This window comes from Salmo salar, chromosome 21, assembly GCF_965601325.2.
Source record: "Salmo salar chromosome 21, fSalSal1, whole genome shotgun sequence".
Taxonomy (NCBI): domain Eukaryota; kingdom Metazoa; phylum Chordata; class Actinopteri; order Salmoniformes; family Salmonidae; genus Salmo; species Salmo salar.
The window spans coordinates 19737596-19764818 of record NC_138311.1 but is presented as its reverse complement, the minus strand read 5'-3'; the positions used below and the strand labels follow the sequence as shown (position 1 = coordinate 19764818).

Sequence of the window (27223 nt, the reverse complement as noted above, 5' to 3'; positions counted from 1 at the left end):
CTGTAAAATTAATTATACAAGGAATGTTGGCTTGTCGGATGCAGAACTTCACAGGGTGGTGAATGTGCAAGGTGATGAGCTTGATGCTCCTTTCCAATAAATATTGAGGGTATTATTCTGGTGACATGAATTTCGATGGTTGATGGACGTTATTGTCCATAATATTCTCATCATGTAGGTCAGTGGTTCCCAACCAGGGGTACTAGGATCCCTGCGGGCTCTTGGCCTATCCACAGCGGGTACATGAGAAGACTCATGAGGCCTACTGGTAAAATGCACAAGGAGGTACTTCAGGGGTACTCTGGGCAGAGCAAAATACAGCAACCGAAAAAGGTTGGGAACCACTTATGTAGGCTATAACTGCACTGTATCTGTGAGCTGTTGGCTCGAGCCCATGTGCCAATACCAGAGTGGGCACACGCTATATAATGCAAACATTTTCAACAGTTGAAAAAATGTCCTGGAAACACATTTAACTTGTATTTTTTATTCGGTATTTGGGAATTTAACTGCAAAATGTATTTTTATGTGCCCTGCATCATCACTTTTATGGAAACACATCTTGTTTTCATGCGGATTTTAGAATATTCACCTTAAAATGTGTTGCCAATTGGATGGAAACCTAGCTAGTGTAGTCATGTTTGTCAAATATGTACGTTGAAAACACAATGTGTATCATAACAACTTATTTTTGTTTGTAGGGCATCATCTGTGAAATCTCATTTGAAAATGTTAATCCACATTGTGGATCACGTGAAAATCCACATGTGAAATATCATCACATGTAAAACACATGGTTTCACATGTGAAAATCCACATAACGTGAAGTGTTCCAAAAACACATGGCTTCACATGATTTCACATGTGCCGAACATATGGAAATGTCACATGTGAAATCATGTGATTTTCCACATGTGAAATCATGTGGTTTTTCCGTAAGAGGCAGATGGTTAGAGCAAGGAGCAACACATTTTTGATGACCTAGCCTGAATGTTTAATCCACAGTTAATGGTTTTCAGAGGTGTCTACTCATACATTCCCCAGATGGGAAGGACTAATGCCAGATTTCTGGCTGTACAGAGTGAGTCTGTGCTTGAGAGATTATATCGGCGATACAGATTCCAACATCAACAGTCATTAGTGAGTGCCCACGTCCCAAATGGCACCCTATTCCCTATATAGTGCACTACTTTTGACCAGGGCCCATAGGGTTACAAGATGTAGATGAGAAAAGAATATGCACGCAGCTATGCATGTACAGAGCATTCGGAAAGTATTCAGACCCCTTGACTTTTTCCACATTTTGTTATGTTACAGCCTTGTTCTAAAATGGATTAAATAGTTTTTTCCCTCATCAATCTGCACACTATACCCCATAATGACATAGCAAAAAAAATATTATATGTATTCAGACCCTTTACTCAGTACTTTGTTGAAGCACCTTTGGCAGTGATTACAGCCTCAAGTCTTCTTGGGTATGATGCTACATGCTTGGCACACCTGTATTTGGGGAGTTTCTTCCATTCTTCTCTGCAGTTCCTCTCAAGCTCTGTAAGGGTGGATGGGGAGCATTGCTGCACAGCTATTTTCAGGTCTCTCCAGAGATGTTAGATCGGGTTCAAGTCAGGGCTCTGGCTGGGCCACTCAAATACATTCAGAGACGTCCCGAAGCCACTCCTGCGTTGTCTTGGCTGTGTGCTTAGGGCCGGTATCCTGTTAGAAGGTGAACCTTCACCCCAGTCTGAGGTCTTAAACACTCTGGAGCAGGTTTTCATCAAGGATCTCTCTGTACTTTGCTCTGTTCGTCTTTCTCTCGATCCTGACTAGTCTCCCAGTCCCTGCCGTTGAAAAACATCCCCACAGCATGATGCTGCCACGACCATGCTTCACCGTAGGGATGGTGCCAGGTTTCCTACAGACATAACACTTGGCGTTCAGGCCAAAGAGTTCAATCTTGGTTTCATCAGACCAGAAAATATTGTTTCTCATGGTCTGAGAGTCTTTGAGTACCTTTAGGCAAACTCCCAAGTGGGCTGTCATGTACCTTTTACTGAGGAGTGGCTTCCGTCTGGCCACTCTACCATAAAGGCCTGATTGGTGGAGTGCTGCAGATATGATTGTCCTTCTGGAAGGTTCTCCCATCTCCACAGAGGAACTCTGGAGCTCTGTCAGAGTGACCATCGGGTTCTTGGTCACCTCCCTGACTGTTCAGTTTGGCCGGCGGCCAGCTCTAGGAAGAGTCTTGGTGGTTCCAAACGTCTTCCATTTAAGAATGATGGAGGCCACTGTGTTCTTGGGGACCTTCAATGCGGCAGACATTTTTTGGTACCCTTCCCCAGATCTGTGCCTCGACACAATCCTGTCTCGGAGCTCTACGGACAATTCCTTCGACCTCATGGCTTGGTTTTTGCTCTGACATGCACTGTCAACTGTGGGACCTTATATAGACAGATGTGTGCCTTTCCAAATCATGTCTAATCAATTGAATTTACCACAGGTGGACTCCAATCAAGTTGTAGAAACTTCTCAAGAATGATCAATGGAAACAGTATGCACCTGTGCTTGATTTCGAGTCTCATAGCATAGGGTCTGAATACTTATATAAATAAGGTATTTCTGTTTTTTATTTTAAAATAAATTTGCAAAAAAAAATGTTTTTGCTTTGTCATTATGGGTGTGTAGATTGATGAGTGAAAAAATTATTTAATACATTTTCGAATAAGGCTGTAACAATACAAAATGTTGAAAAAGTGAAAGGGTCTGAATTCTTTCCGAATGCACTGTACACATGCACACAACGCCTAGACACACACATTCATATGCACACACACACACGCACACGTTCAGATACTCTGGATGATCTACAGAACAGAAGTGTTGGCTGCAGTCTTTGTTTGTGAGAGTGGTTTTAGATTAATTGAATGTTTACGTCTCTCAGAATGTGAGATGGAAATAAAGATCAGATTGGTGCCATTTGTTTTCTGAGTGGAGAACTTCTTTTTGAGTTCCTAACACCTCTTTGCATGCTCCTTTTTTTTACACCATGAGTAAAATTTATTAACCCTTACTAGGCTGGTCTATAGTAGGTCCCAGGTCAAGTTACTACTGTAAATATACATGGTCGTTCTAGAACAGAAGTGGGCAAACTACGGCATGCAGGAGTGGGCAAACTACATTCAATCCGGCCCGCGGGAGGTTTGAGTATTTTTTTTTACAAACTTTTGGTGGGGGAATTATTATTTCGTCAGAAACAAAAAATGTGCGGCCCTCCGTTGAATTTCGAAATCCCAATGTGGCCTTCGAGCCAAAAAGTTTGCCCATCCCTGTTCTAGAACATGAGCAGAAGAACACATTGTGGAACATAGAGATGAGAACACTCCACTCCAAGGTTGTTCCAGGACAACCCTGAATTCTAGAACACCAGAAACAGAGAGACGTAACCAATCCAGCTTGGGCCGGACCAATCTCCAGATCAAACCAGTCCAGAACGCTTTTAGCTTCATCTTGAATAAAACCCCAACCAAGTCCAGCTTAAGTAGGTGGATTTAGAACTTTACAGTCACGAAGCGTGAAGTCCATCGCCTGATGATCCAACAGGGTTCTAACCAGGCTGGCCCATTTATAAGGCAGCCATCGTAACCGGTTTCAAAACAACATGTTTTAATAGGCCATCTGCACGCAATAACCGAGAGAAAAGAGCATCTGGAAAATTTTACTGTTAGATAGCAGCAGGTCTACAAGCTCTGTCAGTTTATAGAGCAGCAGACGGATGCCGTCCTTGTCTTACTCTCACCTCACCGGACCTTTCCCTTTCTCTTGCAATGATATTGAAATATGACTCCATCTTCTTCTCAGAGATGGTTGTGTTTTCTTGTCCAGAGTCCTCTTGAGGACAGATAAGTGTTTTTTTTTTTCCTGCACTGTACAAATGCACCATATAGACACACATTGAAAAGCAGCACAGCTCTCTGCACCCCAAGCCCATTCAGTAACATCTGGGTGGATGGAGCTCTTGTAGGCACCTCAGTGTCATCCACCCAGCCCAGTCTAGTTTCCACAGATCTAGCTCTGAGCCTACAGTTCTAGTATATGAAGGTGAGGAGGCAGTCCTGTTGGGGCTCCGGAGGCTGATCCAGGGAGGTGGAGGGGTGTAGGGGTAGGGGCAGGTGGGGGAAGTGTTGGAAGAGGGTGGACATGGGAGGGGCGCTCACACTGTAGGCCTTCAGGGACGACAACCCATTTAGCACTGACACATCCAGGAAGGATACATGGAGAACGGAGGAGGGGGAGGCGGGGTCAGTGGAGGAGAGGCACCCCATCCCCTCAATATCCCTACTCCTAGAGGAGATGGTAAGGACCTGCTCCAGGTGTGGAGCGCCCTGGGCAGCACTGTGGACCCTCAGCCTACGGAGGCCAAACAGGGCCAGGTACTGGGTGGGGATGGCCAGGGTGCCAGTGCCACAGAACGACAGGCGGAGGTCGAGCACCACGCTGCCGTTCAGCAGCTCTGTGAGGACCCAGGGCTCTCTGAGCCAAACAGTTAGTCCGCCCTGCTCCCTCAGGCCACCTGGGGTCAGCTTGGAGCGCTGCACAGTGTGGCAGCTGCACAGCAGGTTGGCCAGCGCCTCGTCACAGTCCTGGATGTGGGCGGAGCAGCTGCAGTTCCGCAGGCTGTTGCTGTTGTCGGTGCTGTCAAAGAGCAGGGTGCTGTTGCCGGGGCCCGTGGTCAGGGTGACAGTTGAGGGGAGGAGTAGAACCCACAGAGTCCACAGCAACAGGGCAGGGGGACGGCGCCAAGAGGAGGCCCTGTTTAGAGACATCTCCAAGGCAACCAATTGGACTACATCTTCACCGAGGGGATATCCTGAAGGCTGTATGCAAATCTGTATGACAGGAGGGAAAGTTATGTAAGTACATGTTTTTAAGAAGCTTTGGGTGTATACAAGGTTGAAATCACAACGTAGACACCAAGACCAATTCATAAACAAAGCTAAATCGAAAGCAAGACAAATCATACCAGTGGGGAAAAATGAGTCAGATTGCTCTCTGCCTCTTTGTCACAAAGAACACATAATTATACAGACACTCACTTGCTCATAATAGCATATGATCCATAGCTGTTCTGTCCTACAGTAACCTAGCTGCTACTGATTAACATCTCCAGTTTATTGGTTTAAGGGCTGTGCGAGACAGCCAGCTGAATTCAGCTTTTTATTTCCAGGACAGCCCAGGCTACCGCAGACGCAATTGAGCCACTTATTTTTTGCTCCACTACTTTATTAGGGCGAGGTCCTTCCAGGCCCTGGGCTACTGCGGATGGCATTTGGCTGTCTATAAAAGTGCCTGCGCCGTGCTGCGCTGCGGTAAAGGCCGTGGCCAGCCACATTAAAACTGTCAGGAAAAATAAAACACTGCCTCTTTCTTTCCCCATTGAGGAGCGAAGGAAAAGTGGGATGAATAAGTCATCTTGACTTCAAGAAGCAAGGACTTTCCGATGCTGTGATTGGCATCACGGTTGGACATAATGTACATAGATGGAAAAAAAGAAGGATTGATCTGGTCACAAAGAACCCTTTTTATTTTTCTCTTATATAAACTGTATAGCGCTTATCAGGGTTTCAGTTGCTAAAACAGTGCCATATTCAGACTATTTTCTCTCTAACTTAGGAGGATATATTTGGTTGAAAACCCAGCCTGGCAGAGGATTGGCTATGACGATCCCAATCCTCATCTTAGCATCAACAGGTTATATCCATCACACAGCACAAAATAATTCTCAGTCTTTAAACAGAATATGCCACTGGCCTTAAATCTAAACTAAAACCTCAGCAGCTGTGGCTTCATTCAACACTGTGTTAACTTACTCCCATTCTGTGCTAAGTGTCTGGCTGCTTCTAACTCCCTCTGCCTGCAGCCACTGTATCCTTCAGTCACCTGACCCCTGCTAAGTACACAGAACCATAGCCCAGTCTGCATTACCGGAGCCCAAGCTCTAATCAACTACTGTTCCCTTCCTCCTCCAGACCACAGCCCTGACTCACAGGTCTGCAATACTAGAAGCCTATGCAGCGCTCCTGTTTAGTTATCTCCCTCCTTATTTCCACTCCGTTACTGTCCAAGTCCCACTCATCTCTCTCTCCCGAGTTATGTCACACCAAACTTCTTCTTCTCCCTCTGCCCTACTGTCTTCCTCTCTCTCTCCCTCTTTTCCTCCTTTCCCTCCCTTGCTGCAGGCTCCAGCTGCAGGGCCAGATGCTGAGGGAGGGAGGGAGGGGGGCTGCTGTTCCAGACAGTTATGAGGAGAGGCACAGAGCATTCCTCTGACATCATGTTCCACATGCGGCCGCAAGCAGGCACCCAATATCCCCCTCTCCCCCTCTCTCCCCCCCCCCTCTCCCCCCCTCTCTGCCTCTCCAAATCCTCTCTCCTTTTCCCTCGAAATCCAATCTCCTTCTCTCTCCTTTTCTATGTCTGTTACGTATACACACATGCACACACAGACATAAGGCAGGCACTTTAACAGATTCCCGTATGATAAATGACTCAAGATGTGGCTTGACTATTAAATGTATGGCTACTTACAGGGATGGCGCTGGAGGTGGTCAGGGAGGCATGTTGTCGTCTTCTCTGCTTCTCAGATGTTAGCCTTTTAGCTCTGCTCCTGACGCAGCAACTTAGCCTTCCACATCTGTTGGGAGACACGCTGGAACTCCGCACCCCTGTCTAGCAGACGCAAGGGTGAGAAACGGTCAGCCCAGAGAGAGAAGCAGAGGGGGGGAGTCAGAGAGCAGGGGGAGAAAGAGGAGAGGAGAAAGAAAGATAGAGAGGACTTAGGCTTACTCTCTGAACACGGGATACCACGGACAGTCTTCAGTGATGACATGACAGACAAATTCTCTGCCCATTTTCTCCTCATGTCACTCCCTCCCTCTGTTATTTCCTCCCTCTCTCTCTCCTCTTCTACTAACTGCACCTTCCTCTCCATGTCAGTGATGTATCTCAAGCTTCCACCTGCTGTTAGAATATGGTACTACTAAAAACATTTTTATCACGCCATTCAGACTAATCGAGACCACTTAAATTATTAAAATAGCATATCTATCCAATCATGTTATCTGACTCCCATACATTTAATCTGAAATGTTTTCAACTAATACAAGCAGCAAAAAAGGAGACAATATAGCCAGTGTGCATTATGTTCTTGTCCTTTGAAAAGCTATGTAGACTTGGATTTTAAATAGGAGTCTGTTGGCCTGTGACAGGGTAATGGAAGTACACAGTGGTCTCTTCACGTCATACACTAGAGGGAGAAGACCCATGGACACATGGCCTGATGGTCCTCATTAATATTACTGCCTTTATTGACTGTGTTTGTGTGTATGTGTTCCAACTAGTACATAAAACACATTCTTTCCCAGAGAAACACACATGCATATGTAAAAGAAAAACACCACCAACAAAAAACAGGCCCACAATAAATATAATTATACTCATGTATACTGTCTCTATGAATCAACAGCTGATACACAGCAAAAATACCCAGTGTTAAATTAACACTGAAAGTGTGGACCTCAATAGACAGTGAATAGTGTAGATTTGTTTTTACTAGGCAAGTTATTTAAGAGCAAATTCTTATTTACAGGGGCAGAATGACAGATTTTTACCATGTCAGCTAGGAGTATTGATACAGCTACCTTTCGGTTACTAGCCCAACACTCTAACCACTAGGCTACCTGCCGCCCCGAATTAACACACTGCTAAGTGTAAAGCTTGATTTCCATATTTCCCAGAGTGCTTTTCCATTCAAATGAGTTGTAGAATTACCACCCATGATTTAATTTGTTAGTGACAGAGACATGGTTGTTTCATTCATCTATTTTCAGGCCTATGGGCATCACCGAGTGAGATCCTAAGTGGATATGTCATCGTTAATATTTTATTATTTAAAGGTCCTGGACTGTCGTTCTGAAAATTAGTTTTTCTCTCATGGCTAACTACCAGCAGTGTTGTAGTAAAATCAGCTCAAGCAAATTTGATGATCCACAAAACAACTCAAACAACATTGAAATTGCATGTCTCTTGTGATGTGGTTCACAGCAGCACTGAAAGATATGTTGACTTGACAACTGCTTCTATGATGTTGGTTCCAAGGCAGTACTTATTTAAATTAGGTAAAATAATATAATGTTACCATTGGTGTATTAAAATGAGAGTTAAGGTGTCCCCTTAATAATGAATCCAAGTTTGACATGGGGGAGGGGACCAGTAACTTTATGATCAAACTTTATCAATGGAGAAGCAACAATCAATTTTCATACTTTTGTCATCATACTTTGCTCTGGTGTCATCCAAATATGATTTGGACTGTTAATCATGACCTTTTAACAATATTTCAGTGTCAATACAGGTCACACTTTGTGTTAATTTAACACTGGCGAATTTGCTGAGATGGAAGCATGAAACTACTAACATTGTGAAACTGAGGTGTGAAAAGAATGCAGACATGAAAAAAATATTTATGTCGATAACAGCAAAGGTCAAACAAACTACAATATAACTACCCACCCCTCCCGTTTGTCTTCCTAGGAATGTTGTGACAGAGGGGCTCATGGGTAAATCTCAACGTCTCACAGGCTTGTTCCACTGAACAGATACATCATTATGCAGCACCATGCATGATTTGTACTATTCAAACCCTCTCAGTCATGACTCACTCACCAAAGCACACTAATACACTGTTTACTGACTAATATATTAGCATGTTTACCTCATTGAGAGTAGGGGCACATTCATTCATGTTTGTGTCGCGGCGTTGTTGCTAGCAACCAAGAAAACTGTCCACTGCAGGGATGACAAACAGATGGAAAGTTTGGCTTTTCCACCGAGGGCCAGGGCTTGAGTGAGATCACTTCCTGCCTGCGTGGTTCCAGTAAGTGTCTGGACGAGAGAGGAGACGAGATGCCAACGTGGTTGCCAGGACAGTGGAACACACTGCGACCCTGCCTGTCATGTAAAAAAGCCCATGGGCGGGTTGCTGGGCCTCCAAAACATACACACACAATCCCAAGGCCTAGTGGGTGATGTGGCTGGATGCTCCAAAAAAATTATATTATTTTATATCCTATTTATATCCTAATCCTTGATATCCTTTGTCTGCGCTTATGGACTGTCCTCTTCAATTCAAACGATTGGTTTTAAATGGGGTTCAAGTCCGGAGACTGATATGGGCATGGCAAAATGTTGATTTTGTGGTCAATTAGGACCCAAAAGGAACCCTAGACCCCTAGATGACCCCTAGGACCCCTAGGTGTCTTCTCCAGTGTTAAATTAACACAAAGTGTGGACCTGTATAGACACTGGAACATTGTTAAAGGTCATGACGAACAGTCAAAATCATGCAACATAAAATCCTTGAAGATAACACAATTCTGGTAATTTACTGGAAAACTTCAGTTTCCAGTAATATATCCCCCTTTTGAAACCCTAGTTATGCTGAGTCATGTCAAGTCATGTATGTAGTGAGTAGAAATACTTTAAAGTACTACTTAAGTCGTTTTTTGGCGTATCTATACTTTACTTTACTAATTATATTTTTGGCAACTTTTACTTCACTACATTCCTAAAGAAAATAATGCACTTTTTACTCCCCACATTTTCCTTGACACCCTAAAGTACTCGTTACATTTTGAATGCTTAGCAGGACAGGAAAATGGTCCAATTCACGCACTTATCAAGAGAATATGTGATCATCTCTACTGCCTCTGATCTGGCGGACTCACTAAACACAAATGCATCGTTTGTAAATTATGTCTGAGTGTTGGAGTGTGCCCCTGGCTATCCATACATTTTAAAAACAAAGCACACACATCCCTCTTTTCAGTTCGCTGCAGCTAACGACTGGAATGAGCTGCAAAAAACAATCAAACTGGACAATTTTATCTCCATCGGTTCATTAAAAAACTCAATCATGGACACTTACTAACAGTTGTGGCTACTTCGTGTGATGTATTGTTGTCTCTACCTTCTTGCCCTTTGTGCTGTTGTCTGTGCCCAGTAATGTTTGTACCATGTTTTGTGCTGCTACCATGTTGTGTAGCTACCATGTAGTTGTCATGTTGTGATGCTACCATGCTGTGTTGTCATGTGTTGCTGCCATGCTATGTTGTTGTCTTAGGTCTCTCTGTATGTAGTGTTGTGGTGTCTCTCTTCTTGTGATGTTTGTTTATTTTATTTGGAATCCTAGCCCCAGAGCAGGAGGCCTTTTGCCTTTTGGTAGGCCGTCTTTGTAAATAAGAATTAGTTCTTAACTGACTTGCCTAGTTAAATAAAGGTTAAAAAAAAAATACAATAAAAATTGTGCCATCTGCTTTGCTTAATATAAGGAATTTGAAATGATTTATACTTTAACTTTGTAGCTCCCTCCAGTAACCACGAGCACAACCGTTCCTTGATTTTAACTGCCGGCTTTATTCTGTAGTTTAGTCAGAATTATCACCTTCCGTGAGAACTATAAAGTAAATTAAAATACAGTTAAGCACACTCTTACAACCTTCTTATCTTACGAGTGACTTATTAGCTTGGTATAACTCTGAAGTACTTACATACATAAACAGTTTAGCCGGAGCTATAACAGTATCAGATTAAACACATGAATAAAGGAAAAATACCTCATTGGCTGCTTATTACAGAAGGGAGAAAATCAAACTTCACACTTATTATTCCTGGCATGAATTCACACTTCATCCTTAATTATTATAACGTTACCATCCTAACATACACACTTCAACCTTTACAAACTACACCCGATGACATAAAAACTTAGCTAACACAGCGCGGGATTGCCTTCCCTCAAGGTGTGTTGCTACAATAATGATCCCCGCTATAACCGTTATTAGCTACGTAGTTCCGCTTGTCTTATCATTTCCCCTGCATAGCGAACACGTAAACAATTCAAACAAAAAACAACGACATAGACTTATAGGTTAATTGTCAGTTACACTCCCACCAATCACCGGTGATTTCTGTGAAAGGTGTCGGCAGGTTTCTTTATCGGCTTCCAGGAGGGTGACTGTCTTATGGATGGGCCTCTCCAGATAGGTGGGTTTGGTGATGCGTTTACCTCTCTCATCCAGGGTTGAGTCGCTGATCAGTAACTTGAATCCTGTCCCGGGTACACTTCTGTAACCTTTGCCAATTTCCACTGGTTGCGTGGTGCAGTATCATCTTGCAAGATGACAATGTCATTAATCCTTGCGTTTCTTCTGTCTATTCCATTTCTGTCTGTGTTGGAGGTTTAGGAGGTACTCTTTCTTCCGCCTTGTCCAGAATTCATTGGCTAAGAATTGTACTCTGCGCCATCTCTTGCAGAGATGAAGATCTTCCTTGATGAACTGTCCAGGTGGTGGTAAGATAATTGTGGACTTCATTGTCAAGATGTGATTTGGTGTGAGAGGTTCTGGACCTAATGGATCATTCAGATATTCCGTAGTTAGGGGCCTACTATTTAAAATTGCCATGACTTCATAGAGAAAGGTACGCAGAGAAGCGCTGTCGAGTCTTCCGTCTGACTGATCAGGAATGGATGTTAAGACACTTCGTATCGTGCGGATTTGCCTTTCCCAAACACCACCCATGTGACTTGAAGATGGGGTGTTCATGATAAACTCACATCCAAGTTCCTTCAGTCATGTTTGATCCATTTCTTTTAGGACGTCCACAAACTCGCGTCTTGCGCCAAGGAAGTTGCTGCCTTGATCACATCTGAGTTGACGAACATTACCACGTATGGCAATGAATGAACGCAGGGCATTGATAAAGGCATCTGTGGTTAAGTCATCAAGCATTTCAATGTGAACTGCTCGAGAGCACATGCAAGTGAGTAGGAGCCCATAACGCTTTAAGTCTCTTCTTCCGTCCTTGGCATAGAAAGGTCCAAAGCAGTCCATCCCACAGTATGTGAAGGGAGGTGTGGTCTCCATGCGTTCCTTCAGAAGATCTGCCATCTTTTGCTCTTCTGTACATCTTCTGAATTTCCTGCATTTCACACATTTGTAGATTTGAGAGGAAACTGCATTGCTGCATCCTAGGATCCATATACCGTTGGATCGCAGCTCATTGATCGTCATTCCACGTCCTTGGTGTCGTACTCTTTCATGATAGTGTTTGACGAGCAGCACTGACAAGTGGCTATCTCTTGGCAGGATTGCAGGATGCTTCACATGGGAATGAAGAGTTGCATGAGCCAAGCGACCTCCCACCCTGAGGATACCTTGCTCATCCAGAAATGGACTCAATTTATGCAACTTGCTTGCTTTATCTTTGGTCTTGATGTCTTTCTGGTGCCTAAGGTTGTGTATCTCATGGGAGAAGGCTGCTTCTTGAACCATCTTTATAATGGTGAGCTCTGCCTCTCTCCTTTCTTCTATGCTTGTAGCTTCACTGGACCTCAGTTTTAAGTCCATGGCTTCCTTGACACGTCGTTTGAGCCTGGCAATAGCTTTTACCACTCTTGCCCAGTCTGAGAACTTGTGAAGGTGATCTAGTAACAATCTTTCTTCCTTTGCCTGGGTATCATGGACTAGGGATTTCTGCAGCTCTGGGTCATTGTCTGAGAACTCTCCACCCTTGACTTGTCCTTTGGGAAGTTCTTCTTGCCAAAGAAAGTCTGGACCTGTGAACCAGTTGGAAGTCATGAGCTGTTCTGATGTGAGACCTCTGGAAGCATGATCCGCAGGATTCTCTTCAGAGGTCACATATCTCCATTGTTCGGGATCTGTTCTTTGCTTAATGCGTTGAATACGGTTAGCTACAAAGATGTGGAATATTCTGGCTTCATTGTTGATGTAGCCAAGAACTACCTTCGAGTCTGTCCAGAAGTATTCCTGTAGACCTTGTATCTTTAGCTCCCTTTTGAGCATGTCACTTGTTCGAACAGCTACCACCGCTGCTGAAAGTTCCAGTCGTGGTATGGTCGTAACCTTGGAAGGGGCGACTCTCAACTTCCCCATAACTAGGGAGCAATGAACTTCTCCTGCTGTGCTGATTGTTCTGAGGTATGAGCACTCTCCATAACCTGAGGTACTAGCGTCGGAGAAGTGATGGAGCTCATAACTCTGCACTTCCTTGAAACTTGATGGCAAGTAGCCTCATTGGATCCTTACTTCAGACAAGTTTTGTAGACCATGGAGCCAGAATTCCCACTGGGAACGTAGGTCATCTGGAAGGGGGTCATCCCAGTCGATCTTGTCACGACACATCTGCTGCAAGATCTGCTTACCTGCCAGGACAAAGGGTGCCACAAACCCAAGCAGATTATATACAGAGGCTACTGTAGACAACACTCCTCTTCTTGGGAGTGGGCGTTCCTTGACAACTACTCTAAACTGGAACTCGTCTGATGCGACACACCACAGTACACCAAGTGCTCTCTCCATGTGTGGTTCACCCAGAGCCATATCCAGGTCTTTGGCACCCTCGGCACGTTCTTCCTTGGGAATTGTGGCTATAACTTCCTTGCTGTTAGAGATAAACTTGTGCCACCGAAGTTTGCCGATGCTGCAAAGCTCTCTTGCTTCTTTCACCAGCTGGGCCGCTTCAGCTTCAGACGATACACTCGTCAACCCATCATCAACATAAAAGTTCCTTTCTATGAACTGGATAGACTTCTCGCTGAAGCTTCCTCGTCCTTTGGCAGCAAGATGTTTGAGACCATAGTTGGCGCAACCAGGAGATGAAGCTGTGCCGAAAAAGTGGACCTTCATACGATACACTGAGGGTTGAGACTCTAGATCTCGGTGCTCCCACCAAAGGAACCGCAGATAATCTTAGTCATCTGCTGTCACATGAAACTGGTGGAACATGCGCTCTACGTCACACATGATTGCAACTGGACACTTACAAAAACGACAAAATACACCCAGCAATGTGTTTGTCAACTCTGGACCGGTAAGGAGATGGTCATTCAAGGACGCCTCTCGAAACTTAGCTGAGCAGTCAAAGACGACTCGTATCTTCCCAGGCTTTTGTGGGTGATAAACCCCATGGTGCGGAATGTACCATGCTGGATGCTTGTTAATTTCCTCATTGGAGACCTTCTCAGCATCTCCACAAGCTATGGTCTCTTCCATGAATGCTGTGTAGTCCTTGTAGTACTGCTTGTCTCTCCTTAGCCTCCTTTCCAGGCACTTGAGACGGTGAACTGCACATGTTTTATTGTTCGGGAGGTTGGGGCTTTCTTCCTTAAATGGCAGCGGCATCTCGTAATGTCCATTGCCCTTGCCTCTGATGCCCACTTTCATTTTTGTCAGGAACCGGATATCCTCTTGAGATATGAGGTCCTCTTCTCCTCTCTCGTTGAAGTCGGATTCAAGCGTCTTGATAATGTCCAGTGCTGTGATTACCTCTCTTACGCGTGTTCTACAAACATAGTGTACTTGATTTTTGAGGTTGGAAGAAGATCGAAGGCTTGGCATCACCTGTCTAACGATAACCCGATGACTCACTCCAATAGCGTCGCCATAGTCGATACATGGGTTTCCATAGCTGACTATGCTGCAGCCAAGGTCTGTTCTCTGAGCAAAAGGTTGATTTCCCTTACCAGACACAATTTCTCTTGGAAGGAGAGCCTGGGAGCAGTTGTAGCCAATTAAGAGACCGACATGACAGCTCTGTTGAGGAGCAATCTCCTCTGCAATGTGTTCAAGATGAGACCATGCTCTTGCAGTCTCTGGAGTAGGAATATGATCTCTGTTTGCAGGAATAAACTCTCTCGAGTAGGTCGTTGGCAGAGGGATTTTCTTCTCCAAGTAAAACCCTCTAACCTGCAAACCAGACAGCTTCTGGCAGGGCACGATGGTATTCCTTGAAGCCATTGTAGAGATTTTGTTGTACTGGCTCCTTCCTTGTATTGAGAGCTTTTGTTGTCTCTTCAAGAATGGTGTCACTCTGGGTGTCAAGAAATGCATACACGAGAACTTCACGATCTGGCTCACTTGTGGTTGACACCCATACTGGAATGATTGTGGAGTTGTGAGTGTTGTTAATGTCCCTTACGACTCTGTTAGATATGGCCTCACTTGACGCTCTTGTCCCTTTATCTTGTGGGGGCTCTGTCTTCCTATCCCTTGACCTTTCTTTAGTACGATCTTCGTGCAGGCAGGATGGATGCCTCCTCTGACACGTGTCACAGGTGTTCCTGTTATCACAATCTTTCGAACGATGCCCAGGCCTTAAACAGCCAAAGCACAATTTATTCTCTTGAACAAACTTCTGTCGCTCTGCAGTGGGCTTATACATGAACTTCCAACATTTGTGGAGACCGTGACCTGACTTCTCACAAAAGACACAACTAGTAACAGTATCTTTCTCATCAGAGTTAGTTGCTAATACCCTTACTCCGGGGCTTTGAATCCTTGGCGTCTTCGGTTTTCCATCTTCACTTGGTTTCAAAGCATGAAGGGATGTTACAGGATTGCAAGCGATCTTGGCTTCTCTCGTGAGAAACTTCACAAACTGACTGAAGCTAGGAAAGGTCTCAGTTTCTTCTTAGATGTCTATGACCTTTCTATTCCATCTTGAAGTTAGCCAATCTGGAAGTTTAGCAAGGATCTTTTGGTTTTCATTACAGTCATTAAGCACCTCCAGGCCCTTATTCTGAGACATGGCAGCCTCACAGCTGCGAAGAAAGTCTACAAGATCTCTAAGTTCAAGACCGTCCTTGGATCCTATCTTAGGCCATGCATTGAGCTTATCTCTGAAGGACTTAGCGATGAGGAATTTGTTTCCGTACCTTTCTTCAAGAATGGTCCACGCAGCATGGTAGGCTGACTCTGTTCCTAACATAAAGTAACTTTCGATGGCTTTCTTGGCAGGCTCACCGACATATTTTCTTAAGTGATATATCTTCTCAGTTGCTGGTATGTTCTTCCTGTCTATCAGAGTCTGAAAAGAGACCTTCCAGTTGGTGAATGAGAGTGGTTCTCCATTGAATGTTACTGGTTCTGGTATGGGGAGGCGGCTTTCACTGATTGATTCCGCTAGTAACCTGAACATGGTCTTGGTGCTATCTTCTTGTTGTGTGCTTGTCACAACATGTTGTGGTGAGAGACTGTGAAATGAGCCACTTCTGTGCATGACTTCTTTCACAGATTTGCAGTTAGAGAGTAGTTCTCTCTTCTCGTCCTGAGTTTTCATCTTGCTCATACACTTGCATCCGCGCCTTGGCAGCATTTAGTTTCTTGAACACTTCTAGGCGCTCTAACTCTCTACGCTTGTCTTCTAACGTCCTTCGTCTGGCAGCATTTTCTACCTCTAACTTGACTCGCAGCCTAGCTTCTTCTAAGCTGCGTTTCACAGCCTCAGCTTCTTGCTCCGCTGTCCTCTTCTTATCTTCGAGTCTCTGAAGCTCTTCTAGTTGGCGTTATTGCTTAACCATTACTTCTAAAGCTGCTTGGTTAGCAGCAACTTCCGCCGCAGCCTCTTGTCTCTTGACAGATGACACACTTGAGCGTCTGGAGTTGACCTTTGAGACTGGGAGGAAGCACTTGAGGGCTGATAGTTGAGACTTGACTTATGTGAGAGTTCGGACATGCACAAGGAATTGCTGTCCTTCCAGTGCAGCTCTATCTGGTTACTTTGACCTTCTTCCCTGCCTTTTAAATGACACCTTACAGTCTTGATAATAGACATTGTAACTGCTTCACAAGTATCAACTCTGTGGCGTATATCGTTGTCGGGAATGTCGATTTGACACAAATTTACATAGACAAGGTTTAGCTCTGTAGAGGTATGGCTGATCTTGTTTAAGAGGTCTTCTAGTAGGTCTTCAGAGCAACAGCCTGTCAGTGACAGTTTTGCTTCCTTTACCAAAGCCTTCCACTTCTCATAGCTGACCCTGAAACGATGTTCGAGCTGTCTCCACTTTTCATCGCGCAGTTCTCTGCCCTTTTCAGTTAACCTGCGGACCCTCTCACCTTTTCGTGGCTCTTGTAGTGATGTCTCATCAGCAGCCTCTGTATTATCATTCGCTGGCAGCCGTGACTCCAGACCAGTCTGGGTCTCTTCCTGCTGCTCTGTTTGTTCTGATGACGGCTTGAAGTTTGCGAGGTGTTGCTGCGGCTGCTCAACTTGACCCACCCCATCTCTATCACCTTTAGTGAAACTACCTCTTTCTGACATTCTAAATCAAATCAAATCAATTCTAGGTAAGGTTTGGATAAGTGAGTAGATAATGTATACTCCAATTCACTGTAATTTAAACCTTAGTACGCGGTATAAACATGTATAATTCTTGTAACAAAGGCTTGAACAAACACCTTACCAAACAATTACACTATTAACTTACAGGTGAAATAGAATTAATAGGTGTACGCTGACCCTTAATGTTTTGTAACTATATATATTTTTTAGTAAGTATCAAATACTATTTTTCCAGTAATACACATACCAGCGATGCATTAAGATAGAAAGAGCAAATGCATAATACCAGCATCTTGATGAAATACACAACTATCTCCAGTCCTTACGAATGGTAATCTTAAAGTCTCTTATTAGCTGTTCACAAGGCTAGGACCACCTTCAAACACCTTAACTTGTACTTGTGTGTCTGACTTTCCTGTTAGTCTTGACCTTATGTTGCGTCACGACGCTTCCTTATGTGGAGATTTTCTTCTTAGGTTGCAGGTAGGTGCAAAACTCTTATCTGGCAGATGACAGGGCCTACCAGGATTTGAGAATCTTGTGAACGTTTTACAGCTGGATAAGATTCTTCTTTCTCTTGCTCGTGAAGAGCATTGAGTTCTCACTGTAGCTCCCTCCAGTAACCACGAGCACAACAGTTCCTTGATTTTAACTGCCGGCTTTATTCTGTAGTTTTAGTCAGAATTATCACCTTCCGTGAGAACTATAAAGTAAATGAAAATACAGTTAAGCACACTCTTACAACCTTCTTATCTTACGAGTGACTTATTAGCTGGATATAACTCTGAAGTGCTTACATACATAAACAGTTTAGCCGGAGCTATAACAGTATCAGATTAAACACATGAATAAAGGAAAAATACCTCATTGGCTGCTTATTACAGAAGGGAGGAAGTCAAACTTCACACTTATTATACCTGGCATGAATTCACACTTCATCCTTAATTATTATAACGTTACCATCCTAACATACACACTTCAACCTTTACGAACTACACCCGATGACATGAAAACTTAGCTAACACAGCGCGGGATTGCCTTCCCTCCAAAGGTGTGTTGCTACAATAATGATCCCCGCTATAACAGTTATTAGCTACGTAGTTCCGCTTGTCTTATCATTTCCCCTGCATAGCGAACACGTAAACAATTCAAACAAAAAACAACGACATAGACTTACAGGTTAATTGTCAGTTACAAACTTTTACCTTTGATACTTAAATATATTTGATCAATTACATTTACTTTGATACTGAAGTATATTTAGAACCAACTTTTATGCTTTTACTCAAGTAGTATTTTACTGGGTAACTTTTACTTGATTTGATTTTCCTTGAGTAACTTTCTATTAACGTATCTATACTTTTACTCAGGTATGAAAATTGGGTACTTTTACTACCACTGCATGTAGGTCACCATCTTATCCAGCACTTACTGTAAAGGTCATATTCTGACTTTATGGTCACATTCATAGTGGGCACTATTCCATCTTCATACATATAAGGGTACTGCTGGGGTGGCAGGTAACCTAGTGGTTAGAGTTTTGGGACAGTACCCGAAAGATTGCTGGATCGAATCCCCAAGCTGACAAGTTAATGTTTTTCTGCCCCTGAACAAGGTAGTTAACCCACAGTTCCCTGGTAGGCTGTCATTGTAAATAAGAATTTGTTCTTAACTGACTTGCCTAGTTAAATAAAATAAAAAATCTATATAATTTAAAAAATGGTAAACAAAAGGTCAAAATGTGTCACGCCCTGACCTGAGAGAGACGTTTTTCTCTGTTTGGTTAGGTCAGGGTGTGACATGGGGTGGGCATTCTATGTGTTGTATATCTATGTTGTCTTTTTCTTTGATTGGCCGAGTATGGTTTCCAATCAGAGGCAGCTGTCATTCGTTGTCTCTGATTGGGAATCATACTTAGGCAGCCCTTTTTCCCACAGTCAGTTGTGGGATCTTGTCTTTGTGTTGCATGTGTTTGCACGCCTAGCTTTTCGTTCGTTGTATTGTTTTTTCTGGTTCACATTGAAAATAAAATATGATGAACCCAACCCACGCTGCGCCTTGGTCTACCATTAATGACGAACGTCACAAAATGAGTCATCATCAGAAAATGTTTTGTCAAGGGCGTGTATGTAGGGAGCTGGAACTGTAAGACCTGTTACGGATAATCAGGGGCGTAGGAGCGACTCTGACATTGTGGTACTCTGGTACAGTCCAATCAGTCTTAGGACCATGGCCATTTATACTGTACTGAATAGCAGTTTTACTGTGGATATATTCAAGTAAACAACCATTGTGTACTCTCTGCTACTCTATGATTCATTTCCTTGTATTTTTCTCACTTCCACTATGTCAGGTTGTTACTTCCCCTATGTCAAGTTGTTACTACATACTGTATGGTTTGAAATGTGACAGAATATTTTCTACTTATTATACAGTTATTATATTGTAATAATAACCAGCAACATACACAGTTAAAAAATGTCAACCTGAAATTAATCAATCTCCACAATTATCCTAAATAAAATATCATGGCTGCCTCTCTCCTGCATGAAGTTAAGGCATGCAATACACCTTCTAGATCAAGGGTGTGAGACAACCCTCCCACTACGGCTCTGCCCGAATTCTTTCTCTTTGCTCTTGTTTTCCTTAATAGGATGTTGGTGGGCAGAGCCGGGAGGGTCGTCAGCGAAATGGGACACACCTGGGCCCGGGTGTAAATAGACCGTCCATTCATTAAGGAGACTCTCTCCATGCAGACACACTGTTGAATTTTAGTTGTGGCGGTTTTGGTTGTTTGCTTTGGCACCTTTCAACACCCCATGCTTCAAGAGGGCCACCATTGTTCCTGTTCCCAAGAAAGCTAAGGTAACTGAGCTAAACAACTATTGCCCCGTAGCACTCACTTCTGTCATCATGAAGTGCTTTGAGAGACTAGTCAAGGACCATATCACCTCCACCCTACCTGACACCCTAGACCCACTCCAATTTGCTTACCGACCCAATAGGTCCACAGACGACACAATCACCATCACACTGCCCTAACCCATCTGGACAAGAGGAATACCTATGTAAGAATGCTGTTCATCGACTACAGCTCAGCATTTAACACCATAGTACCCTCCAAACTCGTCATTAAGCTCGAGACCCTGGGTCTCGACCCCGCCCTGTGCAACTGGGTCCTGGACTTCCTGACGGGCCGCCCCCAGGTGGTGAAGGTAGGTAACAACATCTCCACCCCGCTGATCCTCAACACTGGGTCCCCACAAGGTTGCGTTCTCAGCCCTCTCCTGTACTCCCTGTTCACCCATGACTGCGTGGCCATGCACGCCTCCAACTCAATCATCAAGTTTGCAGACCACACTACAGTGGTAGGCTTGATTACCAACAACGATGAGACGGCCTACAGGGAGGAGGTGAGGGCCCTCGGAGTGTGGTGTCAGGAAAATAACCTCACACTCAACGTCAACAAAACAAAAGAGATGATCATGGACTTCAGGAAACAGCAGAGGGAGCAGCCCCCTATCTACATTGATGGGAGAGTAGTGGAGAAGGTGGAAAGTTTTAAGTTCCTCGGCGTACACATCACGGACAAACTGAAATGGTTCACCCACACAGACAGCGTGGTGAAGAATGCGCAGCAGCGCCTCTTCAACCTCAGGAGGCTGAAGAAATTCGGCTTGTCACCAAAAACACTCACAAACTTTTACAGATGCACAATCGAGAGCATCCTGTCGGGCTGTATCACCGCCTGGTACGGCAGCTGCTCCGCCCAGAACCGTAAGGCTCTCCAGAGGGTAGTGAGGTCTGCACAACGCATCACCGGGTGCAAACTACCTGCCCTCCATGACAACTACACTACCCGATGTCACAGGAAGGCCAAAAAGATCATCAAGGACAGCAACCACCCGAGCCACTGCCTGTTCACCCCGCTATCATCCAGAAGGCGAGGTCAGTACAGGTGCATCAAAGCTGGAACCGAGAGACTGAAAAACAGCTTCTATCTCAAGGCCGTCAGACTGTTAAACAGCCATCACTAACATTGAGTGGCTGCTGCCAACATATTGACTCAACTCGAGCCACTTTAATAATGGGAAAATTGATGTAATCAATTTATTACTAGCCACTTTATATTATATAATGTTAACATAAGCTATGTCCATCTCATATGCATATACTGTACTCCATACCATCTACTGCATCTTGCCATCCTGATGTAATGTATCACAAGCCACCTTAAACAGTGCCGCTTTATATGTTTTCATACCCTACATTACTCATCTCATATGTATATACTGTACTCTATACCATCTACTGCATCTTGCCTATGCCGTTCGGCCATCACTCATTTATATATTTTTATGTACATATTCATATTCATTCCTTTACACTTGTGTGTACAAGGTAGTTGTTGTGGAATTGTTAGGTTATATTACTGCATGGTCGGAACTAGAAGCACAAGCATTTCGCTACACTTGCATTAACACCTACTAACCATGTGACAAATAAATTTGATTTGATTATTACATCTATGCAAGCAACCAATCACTAACACTGCTGACTACTGACTATATACACCATTGTTAATTGTATATTGTTTACTTTAGTTAATAAATATATTTTAGTTATTCCTTATCTCTACGTTGTCTCCCTTTTTGTTACGGGCATCTCGCTGGTTCGTGACAGATGTCAAACTCATTCCATGGAGGGCCTAGTGTCTGCTGGTTTTTGTTTTTCCTTTCAATTAAGACCTAGACAACCAGGTGAGAGTTCCTTACTAATTAGTGACCTTAATTTATCAAGTACAAGGGAGGAACGGAAATCCGCAGACACGGCCCTACGTGGAATGAGTTTGACATGTGCTCTAGACCAGTTTTTTGGGGGATATCTGTACTTTACTAATTATATTTTTGACAACTTTTACTCCACTACATTCTTAAAGAAAATGATGGAATTTTTACTCCATACATTTTCCCTGTCACCCAGAAGCACTTGTTACATTTTCAATGCTTAGCAGGACAGAAAAATGGTCCAATTCACGCACTTATGAAGAGAACATCTCTGGTCATCCTTACTGCCTTATTTGGCAGACTCACTAAACACAAATGCTTCGTTTGTAAATTATGTCTCAGTGTTAGTGTCCCGCTGGCTATACGTAAATTAATATAGGGAATTTGAAATGATTTATACTTTTGATACCTCTTGGGGCTATGTGGGACGCTAGCGTGCCACCCGTGGTGCACCCTATCAACAGCAGGTGCATTTCAAGAGCGGCAAATTTGAAACCAAATAAATGTCAAAATTCAAATTTTTCAAACATACAACTATCTTACACCCTTTGAAAGATAAACATCTCCTTAATCTAACCACGTTGTCCGATTTCAAAAAGGTTTTACGGCGAAAGCATAAAGTTAGATTATGTTAGGAGAGTACATTGACAATAGCTGTGTGTAATGTTTTGTCAATTCAAAGACAGGCGTCACCAAAACCATAAAACCAGCTAAAATGATGCACTAACCTTTAACAATCTCCATCAGATGACACTCCTAGGACATTATGTTAGACAATAAATGCATTTTTAGTTCTATCAAGTTCATATTTATATCCAAAAACAGCGGTTTACTATGGCGTTGATGTTCAGGAAATCGTTTCCCTCCAATAACCGGCAGTCAAGTCAGCACCACAAATTAAATAATTAAAATTAGAAAACATTGGTAAAATATTATATTGTCATTTAAAGAATTATAGATTTACATCTCTTGAACGCAATCAACTTGCCAGATTTAAAAATAACCTTACTGGGAAATCACACTTTGCAATAATCTGAGCACTGCGCCCAGAAAAATACGCTTTGCTATACAGACAAACGGCCATGTTGGAGAGATCTAAAATCGAAAATACTATGTAAATAATCCATTACCTTTGATTCTCTTCATCAGATGTCACTTCCAGGAATCCCAGGTCCATAACGAATGTAGTTTTGTTCAAAAAAGCTCATCATTTATGTCCAAAAAGCTCCGTGTTCTTAGCACATGATCTAAGCCAGCCGGACTTCTCGTCATGAACGAGGGGAAAAAATATATTTACGTTCGTTCAAACATGTCAAACGTTGTATAGCATAAATCATTAGTGCCTTTTTTAACCAGAACATGAATAATATTCAAGGTGGACGAATGCATTCTCTTTTATAACGTATTGGAACGAGGGTACCCAACATGAACTCGCGCGCCAGAGTCTAATCGGCCATCACCGTTCCAAAGCTCTTGTTCGGTCAGATCTCACAGTAAAAGACTCAAAACACTTTGTAAAGGCTGGTGACATCTAGTGGAAGCAATAGGAAGTGCCAAAACATTAATCAACCCCTGTGTGTTTCAATGGCATAGGCTTAAAGGTAATTCAACACATCAGGTATCCACTTCCTGTCAGAAAATGTCTCAGGGTTTTGCCTGCCAAATGAGTTCTGTTATACTCACAGACACCATTCAAACAGTTTTAGAAACTTTAGGGTGTTTTCTATCCATATATAATAAGTATATGCATATTCTAGTTACTGGGTAGGATTAGTAACCAGATTAAATCGGGTACGTTTTTTTATCCAGCCGTGAAAATACTGCCCCCTAGCCCCAACATGTGTATTTGAGGATTTACATTTACTTTTGATACTTAAGTATATTTAAAACCAAATACTTTGACTTTTATTCAAGTATTATTTTACTGGGTTACTTTCACTTTTACTTGAGTCATTTTCTATTATCTTTACTTTTACTCAAGTATGAAAATCGGGTACTTTTTCTACCACTGCTCTAGATTTAAGACGCTGTCGTTTAATCGAGGGGGGGCAGGACCGAGTTGAGGAAACCTTGATATACAGTGCCTTTAGAAAGTGTTCATAGCCCTTGACTTTTTCCACATTTTGTTGTGTTACAGCCTGAACTTTAAATTGATTAAATTGCGATTGTCATTGTCCTACTAATTAATAAAAAAATACATCTGAAATGTCTTGAGACAAAGTATTCAAACGCTTTATGGCAAGCCTAAGTTCAGGAGTAACAATTAACTTAAGAAGTCACATAACTTGCATGGACTCCGTCTGTGTGCAATAGTGATTTTGAATGTACCCCACACATACAATTATCTGTAAGATCCCTCAGTCTAGCAAACACAGATTCAACCACGAAGACCAGGGAGGTTTTATCAGACGAGTTCCCTGGCACTTGTGGGGGTTGTAGAGCAAAACGGAGACCATGTCCGTGAGAGGCTCCCCTATCCACCGAGTGGTAATAGTTTATAGATCAACCCATTCGATGCTACAGACGTTTTCGTGAGAAGACCAATTTTTGGGATGTCATGGTCAAACAACGCTCTAGCTCTGCGGAAGTGCGACATAGGCGAATGCGGTGGATATCTCTAGTTTAAACTGACGGATATTAATGGGGATGTTTTGATTATGTTACTGAGATTTACACACTGGTGCATCAATCCACTCTCTGGGGATAAAAACAATGTGCATTTGTGCATTTTCCCACCAGAGATGTTTAAAGATGTTTACAGATGTTTAAATTGACTTGTTGCAGCTAAGGCTGTGTGTGATGACATAGTGCAAATAACAATACCTTTCCCATGTACTGAATAAAAATACAAGTTACATGTTTTTCCATCGCATTTTCAAAATTACTGATAGTTTTCTCACAAAAAAATGTTGTTATATTGCGAGTTTGTCCACTCTGGTATTGGCACGTGCGTTCTAGCCAACAGATGTATCTGCACGCTGTTGGAGCGCACGTATAGCCTACACGATGAGATTATTATTATGGACAAAAGAGCAAGATGAGCATGTCACCAGAATAAAACCCTCCGAAAGGAGTGTCAAGCTCATCACCGTGCACTTTCACCACCCTGTGAAGTTAATCATCATTTATTTAATCTGTAGCCTAATAAACGGCATGCTTTCACGACGAGTCGTAGTGGGAGGACCACACAACATGCCATCGAGTGACTCCAAGTTTACTTCGATATGAAGGTTATTATATTAATATTTGCTCATAAAAGCGTTTCCTCCATCATTTCTTGCAAAATACATTTTACAGACTCGAAAAGATCCCACCTTTTCTAGCATATTTTGTTTTGTCAACGTTTGGAAAGTTTACCAAAAAAGGTTCTGTTTCCATCAGACCTGTCATGTCATTTTTTTATCCGACATGTACTTTACTCACATAAAAAGGTTGGATGGAAACCTGGTTAGTGACTGCTGATGCACAACCACATTTCACAATTGCGCCTTGTGTATTCTACTTTTCTAACTCTCAACAGTAAATTGAGACCTGACTGAGTTCCTAAAAAAGGAGAAGCATTTGTTTCCACTCTGGTGGTACCTTAAAACACAGGCTTCCTTATTCTATATAGTTTCTATTTTACTTTAACATTTAGCATTTTTTCTCTCTTTTCTTGCACGTCAATGTTGGTAAATGATTGTTTTCAAGACTGCCATCTACCACACCGTTGCTCTCACATACTGCCCATGACCAGAGCATTACAGAGAGCCATCAGCCCACACCCATACTCAATCTGTTGTAGAGACACTCATAAACCTCTGCTTAATTATTTCCTAAAGTCTACCACATTCCAGACAGTGTGTGAGGGGCTGGCAGCTCTAGCAGACACTCATCCACTTACCTAGCTGCTAATTCTAAAATGGAACATTTTCCTGTTTTAATCGGGAATGTTTGGTGTATTCTATATGTTATTATTAGGGCCCTTTGTTTTGGATAATCTTGTCACATGACCTAGATTTTAACCTTTATTTAAAGCTTTTTCATCAAACTGTCCCATTTTCATTTTATGTTAGATGGTCCAGCACCATCCTCAGACAATTGCTTTCATTTAATTTTTCATGGGCGGTAACTCTACAATTCACTCGAAAGGCAAGGCACTCTGGGAAATATTTGAATACAGTTTTACACTAAGCAGTGTATTAATTTAACACTGGTTCCAGTGTGCATATGGCCCTACTGTTTCGATGTTGATTTAACAATGGAGAATATGCTGTGCTTTCTTCTCTCTTCTTTATCTCTAGAAATCAATCTGTACTCTGCCTCTCTCTTTCTCCACCTCCCCTCTATCACCGACTCTCTCCCTCCTCTCTGGGTCATTTTTAGGCAGGTGGTGCATCCCATTAGTTGTAGAAAATGAAGAGGTAGTTGTCAGGAACAAAATGTGACAGTGTGTCCTACTATGGTGGTAGGGTTTTTTGTTCCCACCCCCCCATGGAAAGGTGAACAGTAAGACACAGTTACTGGAACTAAAACAAAATGTTTTAACAGTTCTAGAAATGAATCATGCCTATCTGACACACACACACCCACCAAACAAAAACACAAATAACACACACATCCCCACCCACTGGGCACAGACGTAAATTCAATGTCTATTCCACGTTGGTTCAACAAAATTGAATTGAAATTCTCTCTCTGCATTGTTGGGAAGGGCCCGTAATGAAGCATTTATTTCAATGTTAGTCTTAGCCTGTGGTTTACGAAGCATGTGACGAATAACATTTTATTTGACTTACCTATTTGTTAATGAGAAGTCTTTCAGCTTTCCATTATTTTTCTCTTTCCCTGCTCCCTTATTCTTTCTCTTTCTTTTCAACCTTTCTCTCTCTTCTTCTCTTTGTCTTTAAGTTGTCTGTATGATCTCCCTTTCACTGAGTCCACTTCTTCTATCCCTTGGGAATTCTGCTTCAAATGTGCAACGATCAGGGTTGGAATGTTCGAGTCTCTCTCACTGAGTTCAGTCCTCTCACCCACCCCTCTCCCCTCTCCCCTCTCCCCGTTCCCAGTGTACCCATAGCAACCCCTACCAAAGCCACTGGCCAGCCTGTTTCATTATTAAACCAGCGGGACAAGGGCTCCCTTTCTGCAGACTCCCACTGAACTATTAATTAGTGTGTATGTGTGTTAAAAGTAGAAAAAGTATGGAAATGTGAAACTGGACGATCAAAACTAAGTGTATGTGTGTCTCATTCAGTACT

The 27223-nt window shown here is 42.9% G+C and overlaps 1 protein-coding gene across 1 annotated transcript; it reads right to left on the bottom strand.

Moving 5' to 3' along the window:
• Positions 1 to 471: 471 nt before the first annotated feature.
• LOC106581739 (exosomal polycystin-1-interacting protein) lies at positions 472 to 26996 on the bottom strand. Its single transcript, XM_014163983.3, has 3 exons — positions 26762 to 26996; positions 6583 to 6723; positions 472 to 4883 (listed from the first exon to the last, which is right to left on the bottom strand). Exon 3 carries the CDS (start codon positions 4818 to 4820, stop codon positions 4083 to 4085), a length of 738 nt encoding a protein of 245 aa, XP_014019458.1. The 5' UTR covers positions 4821 to 4883; positions 6583 to 6723; positions 26762 to 26996; the 3' UTR covers positions 472 to 4082.
• Between the last annotated feature and the right edge of the window lie 227 nt (positions 26997 to 27223).